The 27,911-nt window shown below is 44.7% G+C and overlaps 2 protein-coding genes across 9 annotated transcripts in view; one reads left to right on the top strand and one right to left on the bottom strand.

The window, feature by feature from the left end:
* Window positions 1-612: 612 nt before the first annotated feature.
* On the top strand, window positions 613-25,290 carry Tm6sf1 (transmembrane 6 superfamily member 1). 8 transcript variants are annotated; one of them, XM_063250103.1, is made up of 12 exons: window positions 634-771; window positions 1,739-1,920; window positions 2,277-2,358; window positions 3,946-4,049; window positions 7,295-7,392; window positions 10,352-10,455; window positions 12,097-12,179; window positions 12,793-12,914; window positions 14,814-14,918; window positions 17,046-17,138; window positions 17,320-17,439; window positions 25,082-25,290. In XM_063250103.1, exons 5-12 carry the CDS (start codon window positions 7,372-7,374, stop codon window positions 25,271-25,273), a joined length of 840 nt encoding a protein of 279 aa, XP_063106173.1. In that variant the 5' UTR covers window positions 634-771; window positions 1,739-1,920; window positions 2,277-2,358; window positions 3,946-4,049; window positions 7,295-7,371; the 3' UTR covers window positions 25,274-25,290. The 8 variants fall into 8 exon arrangements, with proteins under 8 accessions (XP_063106176.1, XP_063106170.1, XP_063106171.1 ...); XM_063250104.1 differs by lacking the exon at window positions 1,739-1,920 and having other exon boundaries at window positions 646-771; XM_063250100.1 differs by lacking the exons at window positions 1,739-1,920; window positions 2,277-2,358 and having other exon boundaries at window positions 614-771.
* Window positions 23,123-27,911, bottom strand: part of Hdgfl3 (HDGF like 3) — a 72,389-nt gene continuing 67,600 nt past the window's right edge. Inside the window, exon 6 of the mRNA XM_003475474.5 lies at window positions 23,123-27,889. Within this exon, the coding sequence (XP_003475522.2) occupies window positions 27,884-27,889 (6 nt within the window). The 3' untranslated portion in view covers window positions 23,123-27,883. The remainder of the gene's footprint in view (window positions 27,890-27,911) is intronic.

Raw genomic sequence — 27,911 nt, forward strand, 5'->3', positions numbered from 1 at the left:
CAAGGTATTTCCCCGAGGCTGAGCTTTAACCCAAAAGGAGAGGGTTGCAAGTGATCGCTGTACTGAGCAGCTCAGAGCAAGTACCTCGTATATCTCACTCGGGACCCCACAGTCCACCCAGGAGCCGTGATCGCCAATGCGCAGATCAAAGGGAAAAGACACTCGGAGGTCAACGAGACCCAGTCCAGCAGCCGGAGACTGGGCAGCCGGGATCTCAGCAGGGACTCAGCCGAGTCCAGGGTGCCAGGACCTCCTCTGGCCAGTGTCCCGGGCCGGACCCCACCCTGCGCCACCCGCAGCTCAGCCCGGCGCCTCTCAGCCTAAGCGCACTTGTCTGGGGCCGGGGCGTCTCACCCCAAGTTCGCGTGGGGCGTGGGGCGGAGTCGGGGAACAGGAGATGCGTGGGGCGGGGCGCGGGCCGGGAAGTCGGGGACTCGGTCGCGGGCGGGATGGGGCGTGAGCCAGGGCAGAGGGAGACCCGAGGTGCAGGGCGGGTCCGGGCACTCGGGGTGCGGGAGGGAGCTCGGGTGCGGGGCAGGGCGGGGCGGGGCGGGGAACTCGGGGTGCGGGGCGGAGTGGGGCGCGGACCGGGCGGGGCGGCGCCGCCGGAAGCCGGGGCGGGGCGGGGCGGGCAGGAGCCCGCGGGATGCGGTGAAGGGCGAGCGGCGCGGCGGCGGCGATGAGCGCCTCGGCGGCCACCGGGGTGTTCGTGCTGTCGCTCTCGGCCATCCCTGCCACCTACATCTTCGACCGCCTCGCGGCTCAACGCGAGTGAGTGGGAGGCGCGGGGTTTCGCGGGAGCCCCGCAACTTCGCGCCCCCCACCGCCGGGTGAGGGCGCCCGGGCTGGGGCGCCTGCGGTCGGCGCGGAGCACGCAGAGGGGTCAGGGTGCGGGCCCAGCCCTGCTCCTGCCGGGCGCTTCCCAGCCCGTGCGGTGGTCAGGGCTTGCACGGTGCAGAGGGGCCGGGCGCCAGCCCTCTGCAAGGCTGCTGTGCGTGGGGCAGTCCCGTGCCGGGGAACCGTGCGGAGGCCGCCTTGCCTCGGCCCCCTGCAGGGACTGGTACCCGCGGAGCCCGGGAGCAGGGGCCGGTGGGCCCGGGGCAGTGCCGCTCGCGTGAGGGTGGCTGCCCTCTGCGCGGAGGAGGAAGTAGCCGGTGCCCTTTCTCAGCAGTTGGTGCTGAGGAAATTGCATCAGTCCGCGCCCTGCGAACCCCTCCAGGCCGGCCGCGGCGTCTGCTTGGAGGCAGCGGCCATGGCAGACTGGGCACGGGCAGTGCCTGCCCTTGGTCTGACCCAGGCCCTGGGCGCATCTCCTGGGAGCGGCAGCTCTGGCGGCCAAATGGGATGTGACTGTCAGTCCAGAGCAGTCTGAGCGGCTCAGTGGTTTACTGAGTATCTGTCGTGCGCTGGGTTGGGGGTCAGAGCTGAGAACAGGCCAGAAAAGTGTTTTGAAACAGACGTCAGGGGGGGGGGGACATAAACAGCAGCAGTAAAACAGGGTGGCTAGGAATGGAGCTGGTTGTCAGGGAAGGCTTCTTGGAAGAAGAGAGTTTCAGGTATGGCAAGCTCTGGGCAGAGAAGGGCAGGGGCCGGTGGGCGAAGCAGTGTCTAGCAGGAGAGGAGAGCTGCACAGCAGTAAGGATCTGAGTGAGGGCTGGGGACATAGAAATAGTTGTCACCGCGTACAGGCCACCGAGTGGCGTCGCTACATCCTCCTGTTCCTCTCTTCTGCCTGCAGGTTAAAGCCCCAGGGGTCTAGCTCCTTTCCCACAGGACTTGCTTCTCACTGCACCTTGCAGGCCACAGCTTAGCCTGGCTTAGCACTGTCAGCCCAGCCCAGCCCAGCGCCCTGCACAAAGGAGGCTTTTGCTGATGTTTGACTTTGGTAACTTGAGCTGAGAAGTAGAACAAGCAAACAGGGTGAGTGTCAGGAAAGGGTTGGGGTCTCCCCCCAGCCCCTGACACTCACTTTGCTCGCTCTTCTCCATTCATGTTCCCTGTCAGGCATCTGTTCATAAAATGGCATCTACTCCCAACACCAGTGGTGGCAAACCTATGGCATCTATTTGTTATTGTTGAAAGCTCTGAAAAGTTTGCCGTCGCTGCCTACATTAACAAGCTTTCCCCTTGGGTTAGTTGCAGCCCTCACCATCACTCTGCTGGACCTGTTTTTGCCTGTTCTGAGCAGGGCTACACTTGGCAGTCACAGGACAGTGCTGGGAGGCAGAGAGGATTTGCTATCCCGGTTTCCTGCCATTCTTTCTTCTCCCCTCCAGGTGGAGACCATGAGAGGAAGCTGTGAATCAGTTCACAGGGCTCTCTCAGACTTCAGAGGCACACCAGTCCTGTGGTCCTGCTGTGAGTTCAGGCTCTGTTTTGGGCGGGAGGGGGCTGTCTGCCCAGCCCCTCCTGTCTCAGCTTCCCATCATCAGTATGCCCATAATTATGCCCATCATTATGCCCATAATCTAACCTCATTCTGACGTCTTCTCGACTCCTTACTGGTGCTTTAGCCCATGCACTGGCCAGCTTTACAGATGTTAGGACAAAATACCTGACATCTACAATGTGAAGCAGAAGAGGCTTATTTTGGCTTACTGTTCAGAGGGTTTCGTAGATAGCCAGCTGGTTCCAAGGCAGGAACATCATGACAGATGGTGGAGCAAGCCTGCTCGCTTCCTAAAGGCTGGAAAGCAGAGGCCAGGAGGAGAACACCAGAGAGGAAGGGTCAGGGAACCAGATATAGACTTCCAGATTACACCTCATGGCCCTCCCAGACGTGTCCTTTCCTAATCCCCTGGTGACTCCCAAGCCTGTCACATTGACAACCAGCCGAGTGTCATGGCTGTGGTGACCATCAGCTTCTTCCTTCATCAGCCTGTCCCTTGGAGAGGGGCCTAAAGCATCCTCCTATCAGAAACCTCCTAGATTTATTTCTCACCTGCATTCTGACACAGCCATCCTCTCTCTTATCATAGATTTGATCCATCATCCATCAGTGGTCATTCCCTACATTGGTTTATTCATTATCTATCCATCCAGCATCCAGCAAGGTCAGCCCATCCATCTGTCATCTGTCTAGCCACCTATTTACCCAGTGCCCATCCATCCATTCACCTGTGATCTTTCACCCATTCATCTATTCATCCACCCCCCTTCTTCCCAGGGGCATATGTGACAGTCATCCAAAAGTGCCAGGAACAGGCTTCCTAGTGGGCAGGAGCTGGATGGGGACCTGACTATGAGGCTGCAGTGTGTCTCAAGCTGGAACAGAGGCAGAACAGAGGGTGGAGGAGTATTAATGGCTTTTGGCAGCTCTGAGGGGGTGGGAGGAGGTTCTGGGGCGGCAGCTCACTGCAGTGGGCTTCCAGAATCAGAAGGCCTGTCCTGCTGGGGGTGTGAGAGGAGAGTGTTTCTATGGGCCTGGAAGTGACTTGTGGCTGGTAGCGTTCAGATTCCGTGGAGATAAGTTCCCCCATGTACACTGGCATCTTCCTGTGCACTCTGGACCTGCAATGCTGCCTGCCATAGCGGTACAGAACACACTTTTCCCCCTGGGAAGGGTGTGATTTCTGCAGGTGCCTGTCAGCTGCCATGGCAAACAGGTCAGGTAAGTAGAAAGGTACAGGCAATAGGCAGGGCACCTTAGGAGCCCGGTGGGGTGGGGCCAAGGTACCTCCCACATTTCATCTGTGCACAGGACACAGATGGGCGGAAGAGGGGATGAGGACCTGGGCTCTGGTCTCTGAAAGTCACAGGGCTGTGGCCAGAGAGGCCAAAGGGTTATCGATAAACTTCACTGATTCTTGGTGCCTGAGCTATGCCAGAGCAGGATTATGCCTGAGTTTTGCAGTGCTGGGAACAAATGAATTCAATGTCAGGAAATTCCAGGCGCCATTGTGTTTGTTTTGCTAAGTGACCGCTCCCCTGTTCTGGTTCTTGTAGTTCCTGGACAGTCGTAGGGGTTGCTGCCCTCATCCTGCTCCTGGTAGCCCTGCTGGCTCGAGTTCTTGTCAAAAGAAAGCCACCTCGGGATCCACTGTTCTATGGTAGGTCTCCTGGGGGAAACCATTGTGTCAAAGAACTTGCCCCCAGGCCCGTTTCCCTCCTTGGTGATGCAGGCTCAAAGGGAGGGAATGTCACCCTTGCCTCTAAGCTAGTGATGGCGAGCCTGTGGCATGTATGCCTCGGTGGGCTGTTTGTATCACTGAAAGCTCTAAAAGGTTCGCCATCACTGCCTCTCCCAGGCATGGACCCCACTTCCTGGGGATTTGGTAAAGGGACACTGCCTGGACAGGCAGGCCTCTTCCTGTGCCCTCTGATCCGCAGCTTCTCTTACCTCTGCCTCTTGCTGGGCCTCCTGCCTCAGCCTGGGACAGGCAGTTCCTTCCACCTGGTGTGATGTGGCAGCCTGCACATTTGTACAAAGAGGAAAATAATTATACTCAACGTGAGGGGTTGGTGCAAACATTAAATAAGATGGTATTTGTAAAATACTTAGGTCAGATCCTGGAAAATACACATATGTATTAAATAAATAAAAACACCATGATTGAGCACCTACAGTGTTTTCGGCAAGGCACTGAGCACTTTAGCAATTTAATTTTATTTTATTGTTACAACAAATACAGACACTGGCTGAGATGCTAGGAGCCATGGTCAAGTCACACAGCTGGCAAGAATGGCATTGATGCAGAGCCCAGGCCCTTTTCCATGTGCACTTTCAGCAAAGCAGCTACTGGGCTCTGAGGGCTTCCTGTGCTGGTGCTCTGCTGGGCATTTTATTAATTTAGTTTCCGTTCCAGTAATGCTGATGTCAAACACACCCCAAGCCAGTGCAGGCTCAGAGGTTTATTTTTCTTGCTCACAGGTGTGTGTGGGGTGGGGGGTTGGGGGTGCTCTGCTGCAGGCCATGGGTGGCTGGCTGCAGGACTTCCACATGGCTCTTTGCTCTTGGGCTCTGCCTGCCTCATAGGAATACAGAGCACAAAAAGCTCAGTGGTGGAAGAAAGCTCTGTCACTGGTGGCTTTGGCTTGCAGCTGGCTACTGTTACTCTCGCGAACATCCCCCCCCCCCCCAGTACTGGGGATGGAATCGAGGGGCCTTTGTACTGAGTTCCATCTCAGCTCTTTTTTATTTTTATTTTGAGACAGGGTCTTGCTAAATTACTAACTTGCCCAGATTGGCTCAAAACTCCCCAGAGTGCTGGGATTACAGAGTTCCACCCATATTCTGGCTAGAGCAAACCTAGGGCCCTCTCCTTGTTAGAGGCTCAGGGAAGGCCAAGGCAAGTCTTGGGATGGCAAAGAAGGATGGTGAGAGCTTGTTTATCCCAGTTCATGTATAAAAACTCTGCAATTTAAAGAACTTCTGTAACTTGCCTGGGCTTCACGGTTGGTTTGTAGAAGAGCTATACCTGTCTGACCTTGGAGTCCTTGTCCTTTTTCTAGCTCCATTCCCCTTGCTCAGTGACCCCAACCTACCTTTCTGTACTGACCTCTTGCTGCTATCTGTCCTGCCTGTCCAGTCCAGCCCCAGGCAGACCACACTTGACTCGCTGAGGTCTCTTCCACTCCTCACGGTGGCTGCCCTCCTGCACTCTCCACAGTCCATCCTGGCCCTGTTCTAGCTTTGCTCACACTGCAGCCTCATGGTCAGGTCACCAGCCAGCTTCTGCCCAGTAGGAAGCAGAGCCAGTGTCTGACCCTACTGTTGCCATCGAATGGTTGGGACATATGCCACCCCCTCCCCTTCCCCAGGAGATGAGTGAGGGGTGGCCACCTTGGATGCCTCTGACAAGTGAGTGTCCATCAGGGACACTGTTGAGAACTGGGTCGTGGGTCTTCGTGGAGACACAGGGAGGGGATGGGCTGCGGGGCAGGGCACATGCGGCCTATGCATCCTTCAGGCAGATATGGGGACGCTGTACTCTGGCCACACATTCTGCTTGAGGCCAGCTTCCCTTCCCTGTGAATCAGCCCTCCCTGCTCTCCTTCTGCACAGCTTTTCCTGTAGCCACCTGCAGACCTTTCTCCTCACCCACCCCCTGGTCTAAGACACAGCTTTGAAAAACACAGCTTTCTCAATGACTCCTGGGCTGAGTTTGGTCTCTCACCATTTAAAGGGTTCTGTTCCTTAGCTGTTTTGAGTAGTTGTAAGCCTGTTTAGTGGAGTCTTGACTCTGGTGTGTTTCTCTGACGAGCTGTGTTCCTTCCCTCATAGTCACTTGTACCATCTTACATGTATCCAGTTCTTGGAATCCACGGTGTGTTTTCTTAAATCACTGTCATTTGCATATCAATTATAGTGGCACCTCAGTTCATGAACTTAATTTGTTTCATGATTCTGGAAAAGATGGCCATGTTTGTTTGGTAAAGATGGCCATGGTAGTATTTGTCACCCAATGTAGAGTTTGCAAAGAAAAACAAAATTTCGCCAAATGCTTTTGTTTGCAAGTCAAATTGTTGGCAAACAAAAGCACCCATGAAACCAATGTATCACTGTCCCTGACTATGTGTGGAACAGGCCAGCAGGATATACATGGTGAGCTGTCCTGGGTGTCTTCACCAAGATGAATCATCCACATCCTTATTATTTTTGGTATTGGGGATGAAACTCCAGTACATTCTACCACTGAGCTACATCCCTTTTTATTTTTTGGAGACGCTGTCTCATTGAATTGCAAAGCCTTTGTTCAAATTTAGTGATCCTTTTACCTCAGCCTCTCGTAGTGCTGGGATTATAGTTGTGTACCACCACCATTGGATTTATGGAGTCTTTCTTTTTTTTTTTTTTTTTTTTTGTCTTTTTCCTTTTTATCGGTACCAGGGATCGAACTCACGATTGCCTGCTTGCAAGGCAGGCGCTTATGCTGCTGAACTAAATCCCCAGCCCCCATGGAGTCTTTCTTTTAAAACTGGTGGTCGCTGTGTGTTTCTTTGGTCAGTTGGTGGGTGGCTTTGTTTCTGCTGCCCAGGTGAGATGTGGATTTGGCTCTGGGCTTGCAGGAGTAGAGGCTAAAGGGGGTGACCTGGAGAGCCTGCTGGGACAGACAGTGGTGACTCTGTCATCCTCCATCCCTGTGACTTGTGTTCCCTCAGTGAGAGCTCTTGGGCAGGGTTGGGGAGGCCCAGAAGGACAGGCAGAGACCTGGCTGGAAGGGCAGGAGGTATGGCCTGCTAGTCTGTGCCACAGCATCCACAATATAAGAAGCATCACATTCTTGTTGTTGGGTGCCAGCTCTCAAGTGCCTCCCGCAGGCTGCATTCTAAACTGCGGACTTCTCTGCTCCAGTGTACGCTGTCTTCGGATTTACCAGCGTGGTGAACCTCATCATAGGGCTGGAGCAAGATGGCGTCATCGATGGCTTCATGACCCACTACCTGAGAGAGGTATGGCGCCGCCTGGAGGCGGTAAGGTGCAGGCCAGCAGGCTGCAGCCTGGCCTGGACTTGGGTCCTCTGATCTGTGAGCAGGTTTGTTTCCTGGTGTAGGCTCAGGCTGCTTACTCAGTGACAGGTAAAGCCCAAAAGTGAGATGCGATTATGAGAAGCAGCAAACCTTCTCTCATGATCCCCCCTCACTCCTGTCACAGCTTGTGACCTATCTTTTCCCTTAAATGTGGAACTCTCCGTGAATTTAGTATTTGTATATCTGCCAATATATTAAAATCTCAGCAATCCAAAATTACTATTAAATTTGTAAGATACCAAATGTTGAGGTGATTAAGCTATTTAATTATGGTGAGAGGGAACTAGTCTTGTTTTCTTATTTTATGATGGGCTGAATCCAGCCACAGAAAGTGAAGTGACTTACTCATGTCACACAGGAAATAAGGGGCAGAGCTGCAAATGTGGTTTTCATCTGCATTTCAGACAGTGGGAGTTTGGATGTCATCCTATGCATAAGGGGAAACGTTAAATTGGGGAAGGAGACCAGCTCTGGGGGGTGGGCTTGTGGGGAAGGGTCAATGTCCAGAGCTAGAACACAAAGAGGGGGTTCTGCAGGGCCAGCTTGGTGTGACAGTGGTTGGACAGAGACAGCATCTGGAAATACAGGGGAGAACTTCAGAGAATCCAAGTGGTACTATGCTCAGGATGACTGCAGTGGTCAGGCCCAAGATGGCTTCCCGACTCTTACATTGGAGTTTAGAAGAAAGCTGGTGTTACTCCATCAGAGAGGCAAGCAAGAAGGATTTCAGTTCTGCAGACATTTGCTAAAGCAGATCATGGAATTGCAGTACCCGCTTCCTGTGCTCCATGTGGGCACCCAGCACTGTCCTAGTGCAGTGACAGAGGCTCCCTGCAGGCACAGCACAGTGAACTCTGGTGATGGCTGTGGAGGACCTGCGGACCCTGCTATAGCACTGTAAAGGTGGTCACAGGAGAGGATGGCAGCTGTCTTTGGCTGGACCATGGATGTAGAAGGCATTCTAAACAGAAGGGGCAGCCTGAGTAGGGGCTCGGGGAGGAGAATGCTGTCTGCCTGGGGCGTAGGTTTGCAGACATGATGCTCAGTTCATTTGGGGACTCGTGGAGTTTCAGGTGCTCGAGGGACGTCCTGGCACATATCCCAGCTGGGAGGGTTTTGCAGGTCTTGAGGAACAGCCCTGGCAGGGAGGTTGGGGGCCACATGACTACAGTTGGTAGCAGCAGTTTGAGGGGCCATGATGGAGAGTGAAGAGCCTGCGGTCAGAACTCTGAGGACTGGGACCAGGAGTGGGCACCAGGGAGTCTGAAGTGGATCTAGAGGGGCAGGCAAGGAGGCAAAAGGGAGGGTGGGGCACTGTGCCCGAGGACGGTGGCTCCAGGAGGAGCATGGCAGGCACTGTGGTCAGTGAAGAACGGGAAGAGGAACTGAGGTGAAATGGTAGCAAGCTCGGCAGGCCCAGGCTGGGGACCCAGTGACTGTCTGAGGGGAGGGAGCTCAGTCCTTCAGGCAGTGACAGGCTATGGGAGGTGTTAGAGCAAGGAGTGACAGGGTCCAGAGCCGCCACATGAATATTCACCTGGAAGCAGGAGTGTTGTGGGTTCCAGGAGGGAGGAGAAGGGCAGGGAGACCACTGGGAATGCCACAGTGGGCCAGTGCAGACTCAGGTTTGACCTAGACCATGCCAGAGAGGGAGAGTTCCCTGGGGGTGATACCGTGCACATAAAATCGACAGGATTTGCCAAGCCTGTACAAGAAAGTAAGGAATAAAATAATGACTTTGTGTCTTATCCAGGGTAAGCCAAGTGGCACTGCCATCCAAATAGAGAGGCGGGTTGGCTGAGGGAGAAGCTGATGAGTTAAAGTTCAGGGGCATTTGAAGAGCCCGAGGACTTCTGGTTAAAGACACTATCAGCTACCAAGAGAAACTGGTGCTGGCTAAGTGCCCATCTGTGTGGCACAGATGACCGGGTATGAAATCAGATGGTATCATCCAGGCAGAACATGTCAGGGGCAAACAGTGTCAGACAGAAACACAGTTTTGGTAGTGTTTCCACTGTTATGTTTCTGCTGTTATTTTAACTTGATTTGACTCGTGGGGAGATGAGAGAGCTTGCTCCAGGGAAGCGCTCGGTTGGCTATTGATGGGCTGGTTCATCTGCACTCCTCTTTGTTGAAGAAAGGGTGCATGGCCAGGGCGTCATGCAGGACGAGCCAGGCAAGCACACTCAGGAGAAGGAGGACAGGAAGGCCAAGCAGAGGTTGGGCAACACCAAAAACTCGTGCACCCTGGACAGTGATTTTCTAACAGCCACCTGCAAATGTGACACTTGGAAAAAGAAAATGTAGTTCATCATACAATTTGTGTTCAGAAAATGTAGGAAATTACACATTTCTCAGAAGTATAGCCTTCTCAGAAAGATAGCCTTTTCTTTCTTTTTTTTTTTTTGGCCACATATTAGCTATGTGATCTTTTGGGGCCTCCCTTTCCGAGTCTGTAAGTCACATGTACCCCATATGGGTTGTTGGGAAGGCTGGTGAGAAGTCCGTGGGAATCTCGGAGTCCAGTGCCATGTGTGTTCATGTAAAAAGGTGTGAGCGCCTCCCTGTGCCCAGTCCAGCCCAGCCCTGTATGTGGGTCGGGGTGCATGGTTGAGCCAGCCTAGCTCTGGTGAGCAGCGTCTTCCCTGGTCACTCCTCTGGCTACGGCCAAGCGCCTGGATTCACAGGTGTGCCTTGGTGCCAGTGCATCGGTTGTCACTCACCGCTGTCTTTGTTTCACAGTTACGTTGGAATAGTTTCATCCTTGCAGACTTACATCTGATAGTTCTGTTTTATTCTACTTGGAGTACAGTTTTGGTGTTTTGCATTGAAATGTTTGTATCTTATTTAAAGTGCATTTCTTTTTTAATGCTTTCCTCAGGGTGAACCCTATCTGAACACTGCCTATGGGCACATGATCTGCTACTGGGATGGCTCTGCTCATTATCTGATGTACCTAGTGATGGTGGCGGCGATAGCATGGGAGTAAGTCAGTTCGCCTGGTGTGTGTGCCGTTGCCATTGATAAATGGGTATGTAAGGAAAACCTGTGAACAGAAGCAAACAGGAACAGTAGATAGAATGAAAGTGCCAGCGGTACAAGTTAGGTATGCTTTACTTCCTTGCACCACTGCCTTTTGAGTTTGTCCCTGGATTGCTCCCCAACTGTGGTGACAGCTCAGATGGTCTGATTCCTATGTTTCCTGATTATGTTTCTTCTAAGAACAATCGTTTCATTTGCAGGAAATAAAGGCTCACACATTCTGAATGAAAACTTTAACCACCTTGTTTCAGTTCAAAGCTTGAACCCCAGTTCAGATGTAACTTCACTCTTGAGTGCTTGTGTCCACTTGTCCTCTTCCTTCTTGCCTGTGTGCCTGGCTCCTCTGGGAGTATGTGCATCCACAGGATTAAAGGAAAAGGGGGAGTCTTATGGGACAGCTGCTGTTTTCTGGTACTAGGACTTTCTGTCTTGAAACGTTAGCTGGGTCGTATGAGTACTGTGGAGACCTCTATAGCAGGAACCCTTGCATGGCACCTGCTCCCACGCAAGCAATGCCCTCTGGTTGGATCTGTGACTCTCACACCGTTGGTAGTCTGCCCTCGGTGCCTTACTGTATCCTACAAGGTGCACTCTGGGAAGGGATTCTCCAAGGTGGCTCAAGTTCAGCTACATTCCCAGGCCTCCACTTGGTTCCAGGTCGGACAGTCACACATCTGTGTCCCATGCAGGGCTTACACACAGCTTCATTTGCTTTCTCTCTTTCTATTGATTATGTGCTCCAGGACAGCTCCAGCTAATTCTTGTTTGTCCTCCTGCTGGCAATCCATGTCATTGTGACCATCTGTCAGCCTCACTGGCTTGGGGGCTGGGATGGGACAAAAAGCACAGAGTTTTCTACTTCCATTTACCCTCACAAAATCTCCTTTTGAATTTCTCATAGCCTCTTATTTAGCAAGGAGTTGAGTTATTGGGTTATCAGTTGAAGCAACATTCTGTCAGCACAGAAGATTGTGGTAAATGTCTAGCTGCTGCTCCAGAACGTGGGGTGTGTGTCAGGTATTATCTCTACCTTTGATGCTTTGGCCAACGTTGTTGACCAAACTCCATTTTATGTGCTATCATCAGGCTGGGGATGTGGCTCAGTTGTAGAGCTCTTGCCTTGCATGCACAAGGCACTGTATTTGATTCCCAGCACCACACACACACACACACACACACACACACACACACACACACACAGATTGGATTAGATACTATTGTCATACTTACAGTAAATTAGAGTGTGGATCCAGTGTCCTTCTTTGAAGCTTACTCTGCTGTTTCATGCTTTGAGTTTCCTACATAGTTGAGAAATGCAGGAGTCTGTGACCAGGATGACCAGGGTGAGGCTTAGCTGCAGCTCAGCGTAGCAAGTATGAATTTCTGTTTAAAAAGAGACAAAAAAGTTCTGTGGAATATCACGTAAGAAAATGAGGTTTGATCACCAGAGTTTCTTAATGTATTTCTCTTCTTTCAATGTTTCAGTCCATGTAATTTGCTAATTAGAATAAAAAATAACATCGAGGATCTTTTGCTTATAGTATTGCAAGACAAGTGTACTAAGTCGAGATTTTTTTGTTACAGGGAAAGTTACAGAACCATTGGCTTATATTGGGTTGGATCTATTATCATGAGCATAGTTGTTTTTGTGCCCGGAAACATTGTAGGTAAGGAACTTTATCTTTAAATTCACTTTCCTTTTCTGTAATAATGGGGATTTTCTTGAACAAATTTGTTTTGGTTATGATATAACCAAGAGATTCCAAGCTTATAAAAACCCATTTTGCAAATCATTCCTACTCCCCTCCATTATCTCTCCTCCTTAGTGATTTTGAACAGTTGTCAATAATGTGAAATAGATAATTAGTCAAGTATCAGTGATTCCTAAATTTTTGGAAGCATCTAGAGATCCTAATTATGGGATTTGTGACATTTAGTGGCAGGTAATTTAGTACAACACTTTATTACATATTACCTCTGACATGATATGGGAATTTGATAAATGTACTTGGAAATTAAGACTCTTGAAGCCTAAAGTAAGAGGTTATTTAGATATGCAATAAATTAGGATATTACTTGTATTTTTTAATACTGTATATATGACATGCCTGTTAATAAACATCTAATTGTTTTAAGTGACCTTTGTTTTTCTTCATCTCATTAAAATATTATCTGGCCTTTAGTAAAATTTTACATGATTTGAGAGGTATCCTAAATAATATTTATGTTGAGGTATGCTTTAATCTTTGACTTTTTCCTCTCTTTTTCTCTTTTAAACAGGGAAGTATGGAACACGAATATGCCCGGCTTTTTTCTTAAGCATACCATACACTTGTCTTCCTGTATGGGCTGGTTTCAGAATCTATAATCAGCCATCAGAAAATTATAATTATCCTTCAAAGGTGATTTTTCCTGAGTTTAAACATAGCCTGTTTTCTAGTTCACAGGGCTCACATATATGCATGGGCCACTGAATTAATTGTGCCTCCGAGCACTGGAGCATCCAGGACAGTCAGTGCACCTGGCTGCTTGTGTGGTGTTAGTTGAGTGCCAAGGTGATCTGCTTCTGCCTGAATATGTCTGATTTGATTGGCCAAATTGTACTTCCGGCAACTCCTGTGCCAATGGTCACACTGGCTCCTAGCATCATGTTTGCTATAGTGCAGGAAGGAAGTCTGGACTATATGGTTTGTCTGGGGTTGCAAATGACCTGGATTTTGAGCATGTCTTTAAGTAGTACCTACGCATTTATTGTTCCTCTGAGAGGAGGTTGGCGAGCTACTGCTGTTCAGTGTAGTCCACATAGCTACAGGGTCTGATTCGCAAGAGATCCAGGCACCTGGAGACTGGCTGTGGCCCTTGTCTGAGACACCTCCTGCCATTCACTGCCAAAGTAGTCACGGTGAAACAAGCCTGGCCTGGCAGACACTGTTAAAATCTTCATTTCTAAGCTGGTGATACCTTCCTAAATTTCTTTTCCACTTATGGGTATTAAATCCTTAGGCAAAATATTTTAAGCAAAATTGACATGAAAATATAAACTCTTAAATAATCAGAATACAGTTATTCATTTTACCAAATACTTATAATAGAATTCATTAAAATTCCTTTTTCTGGTCTAGGGATTGAACTTAGGGCCTCCTCCATGCTATGTATCCACTCTACCCATGAGCAACATACACCCCCAGCCCTCAGATCCACTTTAATGTCCCCATCCTTCATGTATAGACCTTCAGATACCCACTGTATAAACCCAGGCTGGACCACTGATGACTGGTATGCCTTTTCATTGCTTTGAAGAATGACATTGTTCTTAAATAGAACAGTGAACAGTAGGGCTAGCCTTAGCCGTGGCTCCTGTTTCCAAATGCTCCAAGTCCATGTGCCCACAGAGTGTTCATGTCTTTCGACACAGAACCATTTGTTAGCATTTTAATAGTGAAACACAGTGACAGGACAGTGAACACTGTCACACAGGGCTGATAGGAACAGAATTGCCCTACAAAGCAATTTAGCACTGCTGTCAGCCTTGCAAAATTTAACCTTTCAACCTAATAATCCTACATTGAGGGCCTGATTAGAGAGATGCTGTCAGAGATTTATGGACAAAGTTGCTCCCCATTACATTGAATGTTGATTTGGAAAATTGCCTAGATTTTCTGAGTGGGAATAGAAAAAGTGTGGTACTTCCATACATTATTAGGTTTTTGAATTTTTGGCCTACTTATACTGGGGTTTGAACTCATGACCTCACACTTACCAGGCAAGCACTTGAGCTGCTGAGCTAAATCCCTGCCTCTGGTTTTTGAATTTTTAATAATGTTTCACAGTGCTTATCATATAGGTAGTTGCTGAGTGACAAAAGAATGTAAAATGTTTATTTTTAATTCTGTAGAAAATATCATACATATATATGTGAATTTATATATGTAAAAATACACATGACTGTAAAAGTGTATCACCTATTACTAGTGATATGGCAGAATTAAAGCATTTGTACTTTTCAAATGAGTTTATCTCAACTTTATAAACAAGAAAATATTATTTTAAGAAAGAAATGTGGACTCAGAGCTAGCAACACCCTTCAGGATCACCTGGGCCAATCTCATTGTTTCACAAAAAAAGGAAACCAGGTCTTCAGGGGGCAAATGACTGCCCTGAAAGTCTGATGGTTTAAGATATAAATTGTGAATCTTCAAAATCCTGTCCTTATCCACCATCACAGCATTCAGTGTGTCAGTAGGTTTCAAATGCTTCTTTGGCATTTTGGACTTGCTCTTTAGATATAAACTCTATTTCAGGTCATCCAAGAAGCTCAAGCAAAAGACCTGCTGAGAAGACCATTTGATTTAATGCTAGTCATATGTCTGCTACTGGCAACTGGATTTTGCCTGTTTAGAGGCTTGGTAAGCATAACAGATCAAAATAACACTAACCAGCTGTAGTGATGCGTGCCTGTGGCTGTAGCTATTTAGGATGCTGAGGCAGGAGTATCCCTTGATTTTAGGGGTTCAAAATCGGCCTGGGAAATATGGTGAGACTCAGGCTCAGTTAACAAACAGACAAATCATTATTATACTATTAATTCTTCTGAATGGACAAAACACAGAAATAGGTTTTTGGTTTTTTTCAGACTTCTCAGCAAACAAAATATGCCTTTCATTAGACACTAGAGCTCTGGACCTGCTTCCTGACACTCTCCTATCTCAACCCTCTGTCCCCAAGGGGTGGCTCATTCTGAGTGGTTTCATTACTTCTCAGGTCCTTGGCTCAAGCTCTATTCAGAAATATCTTCCCTTGTTTTAGGATATCTGAAAAAAATAGCCATTAGAATTTCATTCTTTTGATGTTTCTGATTTAAATGTAAAGACTGTGGCCTGGATGACCCTAAAGTCCAGGTGTACCTGTGGCACAGAGCACCCGTGTGTTCTCAGAGAGCAGGGGTGATTAGGTTCAGAAGGAGCACCAAACCAACAATGCACGCGTATTCGGGGCCCTGTGAGTTTCTCTGGTATGAACAGTGTGGACTAGGTTAAATTGAGGTTCACAGTCTTTGCATCGATGCAACTGATAAGCAGTAAGGGAATCTGGGCATATCATTGTTTTCTATGTTCTCTTTATCATTCTCATAGCATAAAGGATAAGAAAGAGGTCTCTCAGATTTGGAGCTGGATTCCTAGCCATTTACTAGTGTGTGGCCTTGGAAAAATGCATTTCTTGACCTACCATTGTGTCCTAAAATATTACTGCCCATCTTACTGTGTTTTGAGGATAAGACAGAGCACATAAAATTCTTGGTGGAAGGTCTTATAATTGTTCAATCAATGATGGATTTTAATATTTTAATTGATCAGTCAGCCTTCACAGTATCCAAGCTTCATAATTTATTCTTAGCAGAAATAATTTGAGCCACTCTGAATGATTTGGTTAACTCTATTCAGTTTCATTGACACAGCTGCTAATTATCCTGAGGCTGCTAGGTTGCACCACACTATTCGGGAACAGAATAGCAAGTGTAAGGTGATAGCGCCAATTCATTGTTGCGGGGTCCCTGGGCAGTAAGAGGCTTATGTGGTCCCTTGAGGGTTCAGGGTAAGAAGTTGCCTGAATTGTTAAGAGTTGGTTAAGAAGAGAAGGAACAAAGGGAAGGCAGTGCTGTAGGCTTTGTTCAGATGCCTGATATTCGTCTTTGTTTGCTGTAATTCTGAAATTTCAAACAACAATAGACATCCAATTGTACTCCTGTGTGGCCATAAACACCTCCCTTGCACTTGAGGAGAACATGTGTGCATAGTTGGTGGGACTTTGGGGGCTGGGGCCCATCTTTACCAACTCTGCCACAGGCCTGTGTCCTGTTACTCAGGTGGGACATTTCACTTATGGGCAAAGATTAGGGGGAATAGTGCCCGAGGCGGAGGATGACTCAAAGGGGACCCTGTGATATGTCAAAGAGACACTTGTCTATTCTGTGGCCTAAGTCTACTCTGTTGAGACTAAATCTGCTCTGCTCTCTTTCAAAGTGGACACAGGAGGTGGCTTCAGTCAAGAGGACCGTGCTTTCAAATCGTTACCCTTTACTGCCCCCAAAGGCCACACACTCTGTGAGGCCCTGGAGAGAGGAGGATGCTTTTTTTGAATCTTGCAAAGCATAGTAAGATGAATTTGGCATAGAAATATGTTTTCTTTCTTGTAGGGACTAGTGGGCTAGATATTCCCAGGAGAAATGAAACCGGTAATCTAAAGCAAACTATGCTTTGGCTAGCCAAACCTAGATACTTAATCTGTAAATTGTTGAAACTCAAGAATAAAGCTTTAGTTTCCATTTCCTGCTCCACTATTAACCTCTGCTTAATCTCCTTAGATAGTCTGCAAAATATTTCCTTTCTTTACTTTCCCCAATGAGCCTCTACAGTGCATAGTTTTTATTAAGTAGCAAAGCAGCTTGTGACTAAACCTGGCACATTTAGCCTTATCAGCAAACCTAAGAACCAGAAGTGATTGTATCTTTATAATGAATTCATTTTTGCTCTTAGATTGCTTTGGACTGCCCAGCTGAGCTCTGCCGATTGTATACACAATTTGAAGAGCCCTACCTAAAGGATCCTGCAGCTTATCCTAAAATTCAGGTCAAGTAGTATGATGCCTAAGACTTTTTTTTTCTAAACTTAATTATCTCTCTCTAATGGTTAGAGGTGGTCCTGTACAGGGAATAGGAATAGACGTTTTGTTATCTTTGAAGGTGTTAATTTTTGTACATTTTTTAGGACATGCTGTTAATTTTCTGATGTTGTTTTCTGTTCAATGCAGATGCTGGCGTATATGTTCTATTCTGTTCCTTACTTTGTGATTGCGCTTTATGGCCTAGTGGTTCCTGGATGCTCCTGGATGCCTGACATAACACTGATACATGCTGGAGGTCTAGCTCAGGTACTAACATGGTATTTTGAGAGTTTACTGATCTAGTGCTCATTGATGGATATATGACAACTATCCGCTCAGTGTTTTAGAGTAGGCAATTGTTAATGAGACAAGCTTTGTTTTATAGCTTTTCAAATGTTCCTGCATATGTATTCTATTTGAGTCTCATAATAACTATCTAAAAGATGTGCCATCTAGTGAGGAGAAGCTGAGGTCCGTCTATATTAAATGCTTTGCCCAAGGGCACACTCAGCAAGTGGCACTGCTGTTTTGTAGGGCTCTTTCCCAATCTTTGAAATGTTTTCTGAAAAAGGCCCTCAAGCTGTTATTTTCATGATGTCTATCTAGATTTAAGGTTTCACGATTCTGCTATACTATTTATACAACTAGGGAAACTGGTTTAAACAGGCTCTGCTCCTGGAAAGCTGGGCCTGCCAGTCCTTCCTCCTTCTGGTACCTAGCTGAGTCCCTGTCTCATGAGGGACAGTGTTTAGTATGTTCAGTGAAAGCTCACTATATCAAACTAGAAATGAAATTATCTATGCAATTACCAAAGCACATTTTTATAAGATAACCAGCAGCAAAATAATCTTCTGAACAAGGAAGGATATTAAGTAATTTTTATTTTTTACTGAAAAAATTAAAAAGCCAAATAACCCATCCTTTTAAAAATCTTTTTTTTTTTTTTTAAATCAGTACCAAGGATTGAACTCACGACTGTCTGCTTGCAAGGCAGGTGCTTATGCCGCTGAGCTAAATCCCCAGGCCCTGTCTTGCTTTTTCAAGCAAGTTAAAAAGCAGACTCATTGAGAAATGTTAGGTTAAATATATACTCATGGTATGGTAACCATAAGGGCAAAAGACACTAAATTTAGTGTTGAAAGGTTAATAGTATTTATAGGGCTTTCTGGTCTGAGGCAGTAATTATAAAATTAGAATATTCATTTTAGAAGATGATACAGCATCTAGAAGAAATGATTTGTGTTCTGGAGGAGGACTATAACTTATTCCCCTCTTTGCAGACTTTGAAATGCCCTATTCTTCAGATTTTGGTTTTGGGTTTTTATTTCCATATAGTTCTATACCAAGTATTAGTTGAGGACTTCCAATTTCCTCAGCTGAAATTGCTTTCAAGACTCCTTCATTTAATTCTAGACTTACTCACTTCAGTTGATGTCTTGCTAGCAGGTCAGATTTAGATTAATATAGGACTTCCCCTCCAAAAAACTTTTGTGTCGCCATCATCTTTGGAAACAGTCCCTCCTTGTATCCAGCAGCCCAAGCCCAGAAGGTGGACGGTTCTTTCCCCTCCTCTCTCCATCCCACCCACCTCTCAGCCAGCTCCAAACTAGATGTCTCCAGGGCAGTTCTCAAATCCATCCCCTCTTCCAGCTTCACTGATGCGGTACCAGCCTGCATTCTTGGTGCTGCCTTCTGCTGGGCAAACCCTGCTCAGCACTTCACTTAACTAAGGACAGGCTGTGCACTATGCTGTATGGTAAGTGTTCAGCAGCTACCTCAGCCTGGTTTTACTTCTTGCTTGTGTAAAGCTCATGGCGGACAGATATTCTCAAGGGCCAGGGCTAGCAACAGCTCAGGTGCAGGAAGGCTGATAAATGTGGTCTTGGGAGCCTCATGAAACAGCACGGTGAGTGCACAGTATTATCTTTGTGGCAGACTTTTTTTTTTTAAATCATGATTTAAAAATGAGGAAACTGAAGCTCAGGACAGCTAGAGTTATTTGATCAAGGTGGCAGTTACTGAATGGCAGAAATCCTGTCTGGATGCAGAGCCCACAGTCTCCACTGTTACCTCCCGTCCCTGCAAACAGCTGTGGCACAGAGTCCTGAAGCAGAAAGCCTTTATGAGTGACAAGGAGTTGGAGAAGCTCTGGGGTGGGCAGCGTGCTGCTCACATCTGAGCGGGACCTTCTTTGGCTGAGCCTCCCAGGGAGTGATGGGAGGAACCTTTAGATATGGTTGTCTGGCAGAGACAGGGCAAGGTAAGCCTTGTTTCCCTTCCCTTATCCACCAGCACAGAGGGGCACACAGTTGCCTCACTCTTGCAAACTTTTCCTTATAGACTGTTTGGAGTCCAGCAGTACTTGATACTGTACTTCTCAGTGGGGCCTCCTGCTGCTGAGGCACGATGTGAGTGCCCTCTTGTTGGAGGCTGGCAAAGGAGGTTGCATGTGGGACCTGATCAAGTCTCTGGAGATAAGTGAAAAACTAGGCAGGCAAACCCAGGCAAAGGCTTAGTCCTGTGGCCAGGGCAAGAGGCCAGGCAGCTTAGGAAGCTCACTGCCTTGGGGTAAAAAGTGTTAGAGCCTATGACAGTAACACAACCCCAGATGCTACCTGTTGATGAAGCTCAGCTTGAACAAGGGCACTTGGGATTCTGGCCGGGTGGTAATGGGCACAGCAGTATGGACAGTATGCAGTGGCAGCTTCAGCAGCCTTCAGGCCTTGCAGGGGTCCTTGGGTTTACATACCATTGGCTAGTTTGACAAAGTGGCCTGAAGCCCCTGTCTTGTGGGTGAGTGCCCAGAGGTTGAGGCTGAGCTTAGGTCCTGTAAATGTCACAAAGATGTTGCTCTCAACCAAGCAGGTAGAGTGGCGTAATTCACAAATTATGTGTTGACAGCCTTAGTGTTTCTGGTTGTGCTTTAATATCTACTTATGCATAGTGTTTACCTTAAAGGAGAGTTAGAAATAATATGCAACAAGCTGGTCCTGGTGGTACGACTGTAATTCCAGCACTCTGGGAAGCTGAGGCAGGATTTCAGATTGTAGCCAGACTGGGCAATTTGTGAAATCCTTGTCTCAAAACTTAAAATAAGTAAGTAGAACTGGGGATTTAGCTCAGGGTTAAGCCCTATCTCAAATACTGCAACATAATAATGCATATGGTCAGAATGTTGGATTTCTGTGACGTTTTGTTCTTAGCAAATATTTACTTATGAAATGGCCTCAAGTTAGAAGGATGTTTGATACATTCATCAGGAAAGCAGTCTCTGGAAACTTAACCCATGCCCCTTGCTTGCTAAAACTACATCTAATTTAGATATCTTATCCATTCACAACTCTACTAACGTAATCAAACTCTGCTTTTACTAAAAGATCTAGTGTCCTCTCAAGATTGTAGGTAATTTAATAAGAAAAAAGATCCTTGAAAAGCTCTAGATCAGGATAGCTCAAAGATTAGGAAGACATACTGGGTACTTAAGAGTCCTTGATTTCTGACTGTGTAGAAGCCTGACAACTCCATCTCCAGAATTAAAAAATTCACTGAAAAACTGAAATAAAGCCAGCACACTTTTTAGACCAGAGTTCTACTGGGACATATTTATAACCAACCATCTCTTCATACAGTATTTACTGTAGGACTGGAGGCATAAGCCTCATTGGAAAAGTGCTGCAGGCTTCTTCAATCCAGTTAACATTATTTTTTATCAACTGAAGTAGCCGTGGCCTCTCTGTATGTGTAGATTCAACCAACAGCAGATAAAAACATATTGTTAGGCCTATGATGGTCCAAACTGTACTGCATGTGTAGATTTTTCCTGTCATTATCCTTAAATGTAACTATTTACATAGCACTTGCACTGTATTAGATGTAGAGATGATTTAGTTTGTGACAGGATGTGTGCAAATGCCATGCCACTTAATAAAAGGGACTTATACAGCCATGAATTCTGGCATCTGTGCAGAGTCCTGGAACCTGCTGATAGGAGCAGATGAGTGTATCATGTTCAAATGTCACTGAAAATGAGAAACAGGGTTAATAAAATTAGTATGGTCAAGAACAGGCACTCTGGAGACAGACTGATTCAAATCCCATTCTGCCACTGATTAATTTAATGACCTTGGTTACTTTACCTTGAAGGTCATCAGTTTCCTCTTCTGCACAGTGAGAATACTAACAGCACTGTTTTCAAGGTGTTGCTGTGAGGATTACGAGGTGATGTATGTAAAGGGCCAAGAATAGTGCCTGGCACATGGTAGCCAGGCAACTCTTGGTTGCCATTACTGTTATTCTATCAGTATAAAAGTACCTGCAAGGATTTGGAGAGATGCCTTGTTACCGAGTGATTAATCAATCTGTAGACCATTTAATTAATGATGTGTATTATATATAATGACCTAAGCATCAAAGAAAGTGAGCTATGGAGTGATACACAGTGGGTTCTCAGCCATCAAAGCACAACCAATTCCGCTTTGGTTGGGACATGTTGTCTCGCCCGCTGCCCGTAGCCTCTGCCACTCCTGACTGTGCAGATACCATGAACTTCCTCACAAAGGGTGCAGATTGGTTTTGGACAGTATTCACTAATAGAAGTGAATTTCATGTTTTTTCCTTCATGGAAATCTTTAAGAAACACCTGAAAGTAAATGTTTATGAGCACAGATAATTGAGAGGGTAATACAAATTCATTTTACTCATTTGTTTCTGGTGTGATTCATACCAAGTATCTTCATTTAGAATTAAAATTAGAATTTGAGTTTAACATCTTTATGTGATTATTATCCTTTGATGGCAACACCGACAGTCAAAAGATCAACAAGGAGCTCTAAAAACAAAGAGCAGAGTGCAGGTCAGGAACAGGTATTTCAGTTGAGTTTTGTATCTATACACAAATAGCCCCATGTGCTTGGCATGGTCACATGCACGTGACAAATTTCAACTCACTGAACCCTCATAACCACCTGTGAGGTAGGTTTCATGTTTTTCACAGGTAAGGAAACCAAAGTCACATGTCTCATGTGAGGCCTTTGTGATGGTTTGTGCTGGGGTTGGAATCTGATTCTGGCCATCTGTTCCAGGGTCAGTGTTCTGAACCACTCACTGTACTATGCTGCTCAGAAAACCCTAAGAAAAAATAGCACGGTTCAGGGTTAGGTATTATACAATATTCGCCAAATAGCCTAGTGACTGCTCTAATGTTCATATTAGTTTTTGCTTATAAGATTCATGTGAGCACTGAAAACTCAATTCTTTCTTCTGGAGCCAGGAATGATTTTTTAGTCATTCTTTCCACCTTGTCTCTATGAAATCGTACAGAGTTACTGCAATGTCAGTCTTTGTTCACCTTTATTGCTCTATTTTCTGTCCCACTCATATATTCCTAAACAAACAGAGTTCATCTCATTTCTGCATGGTTGAAAAACTTTTTGAATGAAACAGAGGTGACTAGGGAATCAATTTTATGTCACTGAATTTGGAGAAATTATTGGGGTTCAGAACTTCTGTAGCACAGAGTTTACTCCGCCACCTAACTGCCACCCAGCACCCAGGCTCAGCACTTAAGGCCACTGTCAGGAGGCCCTGTGTCATGGTATCACTACCCAGGGGATTTTGCAGCCCTTGTGAACTTTGTTTTTAGTAAGGAATCATCCTCAGGTAAGGCAGTTTCCTGAACCTTCAGACCCCTGGACGCTTCACACGGTAGGCCCTGGGAGGAGCGCGATGTAGGAGGTGTGGCTGTTACAAACATACCCACTGGAACTGTGCTGCAGCAGGGGTGTAAACAACTGGTCTCAGGATGCTTCCCTCACACAGACACTTCTGGTTAGGAGTGTTAAAATCTTTACCCTTCCTTTAATAATTTTAAACAGAATAGCCCAGTAAAATAGGTATAAAAATCAGAAATTCTTTATAGATCCTTTTTGTATTTGGACAGTCACAAGACCACTGTTGTTGAACGTTTATTGAGCTGTAACAATGTGATAGGTGCCACACAAAACATCAGACACAGTACCTGCCCGGTGGGCTTACAATCTAATCTAAGGACATGAATCTGTTTTTAATGTTGCCATGGTTTGCTGTCTGTGAAAATGAGGTATTAGCTGCACGGTCAGTGCAGGTCAAGGGCCTACGGAATCATTGACATTTTGAGGTTTTCCTATGCAGGCAGTAGGCACAACTGCTCGTTATTTATTCTCTGAAAGGACAGTGGGCAGTTTTCAAAATCTTTTGATTTTGTGATGCACACAAGTATCTATAAAGCCACCAAACCCATATTTCTGAAAACTAGGGTTCAAAACTGGCCGGTAGTCCAGAAAGTTTAGTTATATATTCAGAAAAAGTCATTCAAAAAGGCCCTAGAGAAAAACAGTGACAGGAGCCATGCTCCTATTCAGAGTTTCTAGAATGTCCACAGCTCCTCAGGGCAGTCCCCAAAGTACCCTTTATTTTGAAGGTCATTTGTGGCTGCAGCCCAGGGAGGCAAACGCATTGGCTAGGTTGTCTGGTATCTGCCCTGGGGAGGTGCGTATGAGCGCAGAGCCCTTAGTGCCCGTGACTCTCAATGCAGACAATCCACCTGTTGGTCCTTGGAAACACACCACAGTAATCTAAATTCTATCTCCAGAAAATAGCAAAACCGTACCAGAGGTATCCAGAATATACCACTAATTCGTAAAATTGTAGCCCATTAAAATATTCACTATTGATACAAATTTCATAAACATGCTGCTTATAAAAGCTTGCCCCTTTCTTGTCATGGCAGTTAAGTGGTAACACTCACCGAGTCAACTGATTTCACATGGAAGGAGATGTTAGGTAACTTAAATATATTTAAAGTAAATTATTTATTCATCCTGGTTACTTCTGTGTCTTCTCTAGTTGGTAGTCCTTTATTTTTTCACTTTGACCCAGCTGAACTAATAATTTATTACCTTCAGGTTCCTAATTTGTTATTCATGTGTATCTTGGATTTCAGCAAGACATGAAATGTACATGTAGGGGCTGCATTCTGTAATGAGACAAGCTTTCTGTAGAACTCTTCTCTCTTTTTAATTCTGCTGTGGCTGGCCATAGGCTTCCTCTGTGCTTATGAAAAGTATATATAAAGACCAACTGGTACATTCTGATGCATGTTTTGAACAAGTGTACAAGTAGAGGGAGGCCCTTGCCTTTCCGTTTTGCAAACTTGGATTACACTGACAAGTCATACTTCTAAATAAATTAGTTTGATTTGAAAAGGCTGTCTGCCCATGTATTTGCCATTTTACAAAGAGCAATCATACTCCTACCCCTACCCTGCTGCTAACCTTATAATACAAAACAATCCTTAATATTTTTTAAGTTGCATAAAAAACAAATACATGAATAAATAAATAAAAATATGTAACAAAAGAGCTTTGCTCAGTTACTTGCTCCAAGGAGTAACTGAAAGATTGATAAATGAAGCCGAGTTCTTTAGTGCTTCTTCTTAAATAATTTATTAAATATATTTTAGTTTTTAAAACTCTGTACTTTATTTCTACTGGAAAATAACTTGTAAGCTACAGCTGAGTTTCTCTGTAGAATCTACAGAATCCAAATCAGGAAACAAAAATTTTCTTCTGTTGAACTGAGCCACTAATATTTGATACGGGGTATTGGGTAGATTAGAAAACAGAACTGACATGATATAGCTACACTATACAAAGTATACTTTATTTGAACAGATATCAAGACTGGCCTTAGATGTAATGAAAGACTCTCATATTAAAGATTAGGGTTATCTGAAGGTGTTATTATGCCCTAGAGGCTGTTTGTGAGGGCACAGAAAGGGTCTGAAATAGCTGTCCAGAACTTACCCTTCATCCCATTGGAGATAAATTTCATGCTTATACTCTTCCCCTCTTTTTTTTCCCCAATACAACAGGCTCAGTTTTCTCACATTGGTGCTTCTCTCCATGCTAGAACTGCTTATGTCTACAGAGTCCCTGAAGAAGCGAAAATCTTTTTTTTAGTATTAAACATAGCATATGGAGTTCTTCCTCAGCTCTTGGCCTATCGTTGTATCTACAAACCGGAGTTCTTCATAAAAAGAAAGTCAGATGAAAAAGTGGAATAAAAATGGTATACCATGTTCTTCCTCTCCAGAGTACTGACTTGTTACACTGGTACTGATCATTTCCTCATTTCACTCCCTTCTCAAACACAACAGTTAAGAAAACACAAATTCTTACTCTGCACTGTATGTGTGAGCTGTAATACTGTATAGCGGGTAACTTTTCTTTTCTTTTTGGAAGGAAAACTGAAGTTGTTGAGTAAGTTTGTTTAAAGAAATACATCAAAATTGCCTGCAAATAAACCTGACCATGTATCTCAAGATTCTGTTTGTACATATTAAATAATTGTAAGTGAAAAATTAGTTTATTGCCTATAATAGCATAAAATTGAAACTGCTCAGAAGTAAATGTGTTCTGTACATATAAAAAACTCAAAGCAGCAATTACAGGTTGGAGAAATAACTTTTGCATATAAGATGTATATGTTACACTATCAACTTCAATTTAAAAGGCAGATCATAATATTTTTAACTATTTGAGAAACAGTTTTCCTAAGGAATGTTTATTATTTACTGCCATTTTTTTTTCTTTTTTTCCGGTACCGGGGATCGAACTCATGACTGCCTGCTTGCAGGGCAGGTGTTTATGCCGCTGAGCTAAATCCCTAGCCCCTATTTACTGCCAATTTAAAAACTGCTTTCATAACAAGATTTTTGGGTGTCAGTCTCAATAGATGAAGCAAGATCAATTAGCTTCATCACTGCCCATAATGGACATTTGTTTTGCTGGTTGGCTGAGAATATTTCTATTGTATTTCTACATATATTTTTAATAAAATTATTTTTTGGCCTTTTATGAAAACAAATTAAATCACATTTGAGATGATTTATATATATTTCCATGTTTTGACTTTTTAGTTAAGAAAATCTCTTATATTTTCTAAATCAAAATGTTTTTATTCTTATATTTTAGTGTGAACAATAACACTTTTGATGAATTAAGCATTTCATAGTTTTAAAACAAAATATTCAAAATTTTAAAATACCATTTAAGGAAAAAGTACTGAATTGCCATCCTTACTACTTTCTTTGTGAACTTTTCATATTTGAAACTGTTTGTGAATAAGTATAGTAAATCAGTATTTGCTAAATGACAGAAACAGACCAAAAGCACAGCTTCTACTCACAACCCTGCAGTGGTATGTGGGTTGGAGCTTGTGTAGCCTCAGTTACCATAACCACCATCAGCATCAGCATCTCAGATTTTCTCTTCCAAAATAAGGAAGCCAAAAGGAAATGGGGTCTAAACGCATGAGCAATATCAAATGTGAACCTAAGGTCCACTGAGCTGGTAATTATTTTCCTAGATAGGAGGGCAAATTGTATTGTCATTCCTTTCCAATTAACCTAAAACCCAAAGGATTAAAATGGGGATGGAGAGATGAAAATAAAAGCCCTTACCTATACTTGATTCTATTGTCAACTTGCTCTTAACAGTTTTTGCTTTAATATAGGAATTACATTAATACCTCACAATTACATATATAAAGCCAGATTACACTAACTTTTTTTTACAGCCTCAGAGCTTACTCCCAGTACACATTCCAATAAATTTATTCATAAAAACAATACAATTTGTTTTTGACTTTTTTTTACAGTAAACTTTTCAACTACAAACCTTGAATATAGGAAAAAATGTCCCAAGGACAAGCATAGCAGGATTGATAAAACCCAAACTGACTAAATGTGTTTGCACAATGTAAGCTGGCATAAAAAGAAATAAAAATTCTCTATTATCACAAGAGCAACAATAATGTACATATGATGGTTTGTGGATGAATATTAACTACTTTAATTCTAGATTCAAAAAGAAAACTGTTCATTTTAAAGTCTGTATTTAAAATTCAATGCTTTGTCTGGTTTCCCATAGGGCTGCTGCTGATTTCAGCTTCAAAATGTAAAGTATCCATCTTGAGTGATTAGCTCAAATTGTACTGGCACGAGGAAAAAATAAATCCTTGCCTTTATTTTGGAGTAACACAAAAAAGACTCACTAATTTTACATATAAAAACTCAGATTGTGTACATAACATGAATTTTGAGAAATATAAGCTGTCAACTAGCTATTTCTAATACAGAATAGATACTGTACAGGATGGTTGAACTTTACACATGGCCTCAAAACTGAAGGATGATTTAATTTCATCTTCAATATATGAACATTATGTATCTAGGAATTAGTTCTTGGGTTCAGTCAAACAGAAAATCCCATCCGTAAGTATTATGTGGTCACCTAAAAATGCCAATATTAAACACTTAAAATATTAAGTGTTTGGTGATGGTGGGGTAAAGGCAGAAAAATGAACACAACTGCCTTGATAAAAGGATCCTAGATGTGTGAGTCTGTGCAAAAATTTTGGTAATTCTTAGTGGTTAAGGGCAACATCATGCAACCTAATAACATGAAATTAAATCAACAACCTTAAAAAAGGTTAAAATGTCTTTCTTTTTCCAACAAAACAGAGAGGAATATGAATAATGTACATACAAACTGGGGCTCTGTCAATGACAACAAAGACTATGTGTTGGTTCATATCAAATCCAAGAATATTGGACAACCAAACATTTAAACTTCTTGTGGTTTCTCGTAATATGCAGCATTCATTATGGTAGTTAGGTCTGTAAAAAAAGAAAGAAAACA

Source organism: Cavia porcellus, unplaced genomic scaffold, assembly GCF_034190915.1.
Source record: "Cavia porcellus strain 051 isolate PalLab524CR breed Dunkin Hartley unplaced genomic scaffold, mCavPor4.1 scaffold_6, whole genome shotgun sequence".
NCBI classification, from domain to species: Eukaryota; Metazoa; Chordata; class Mammalia; order Rodentia; family Caviidae; genus Cavia; species Cavia porcellus.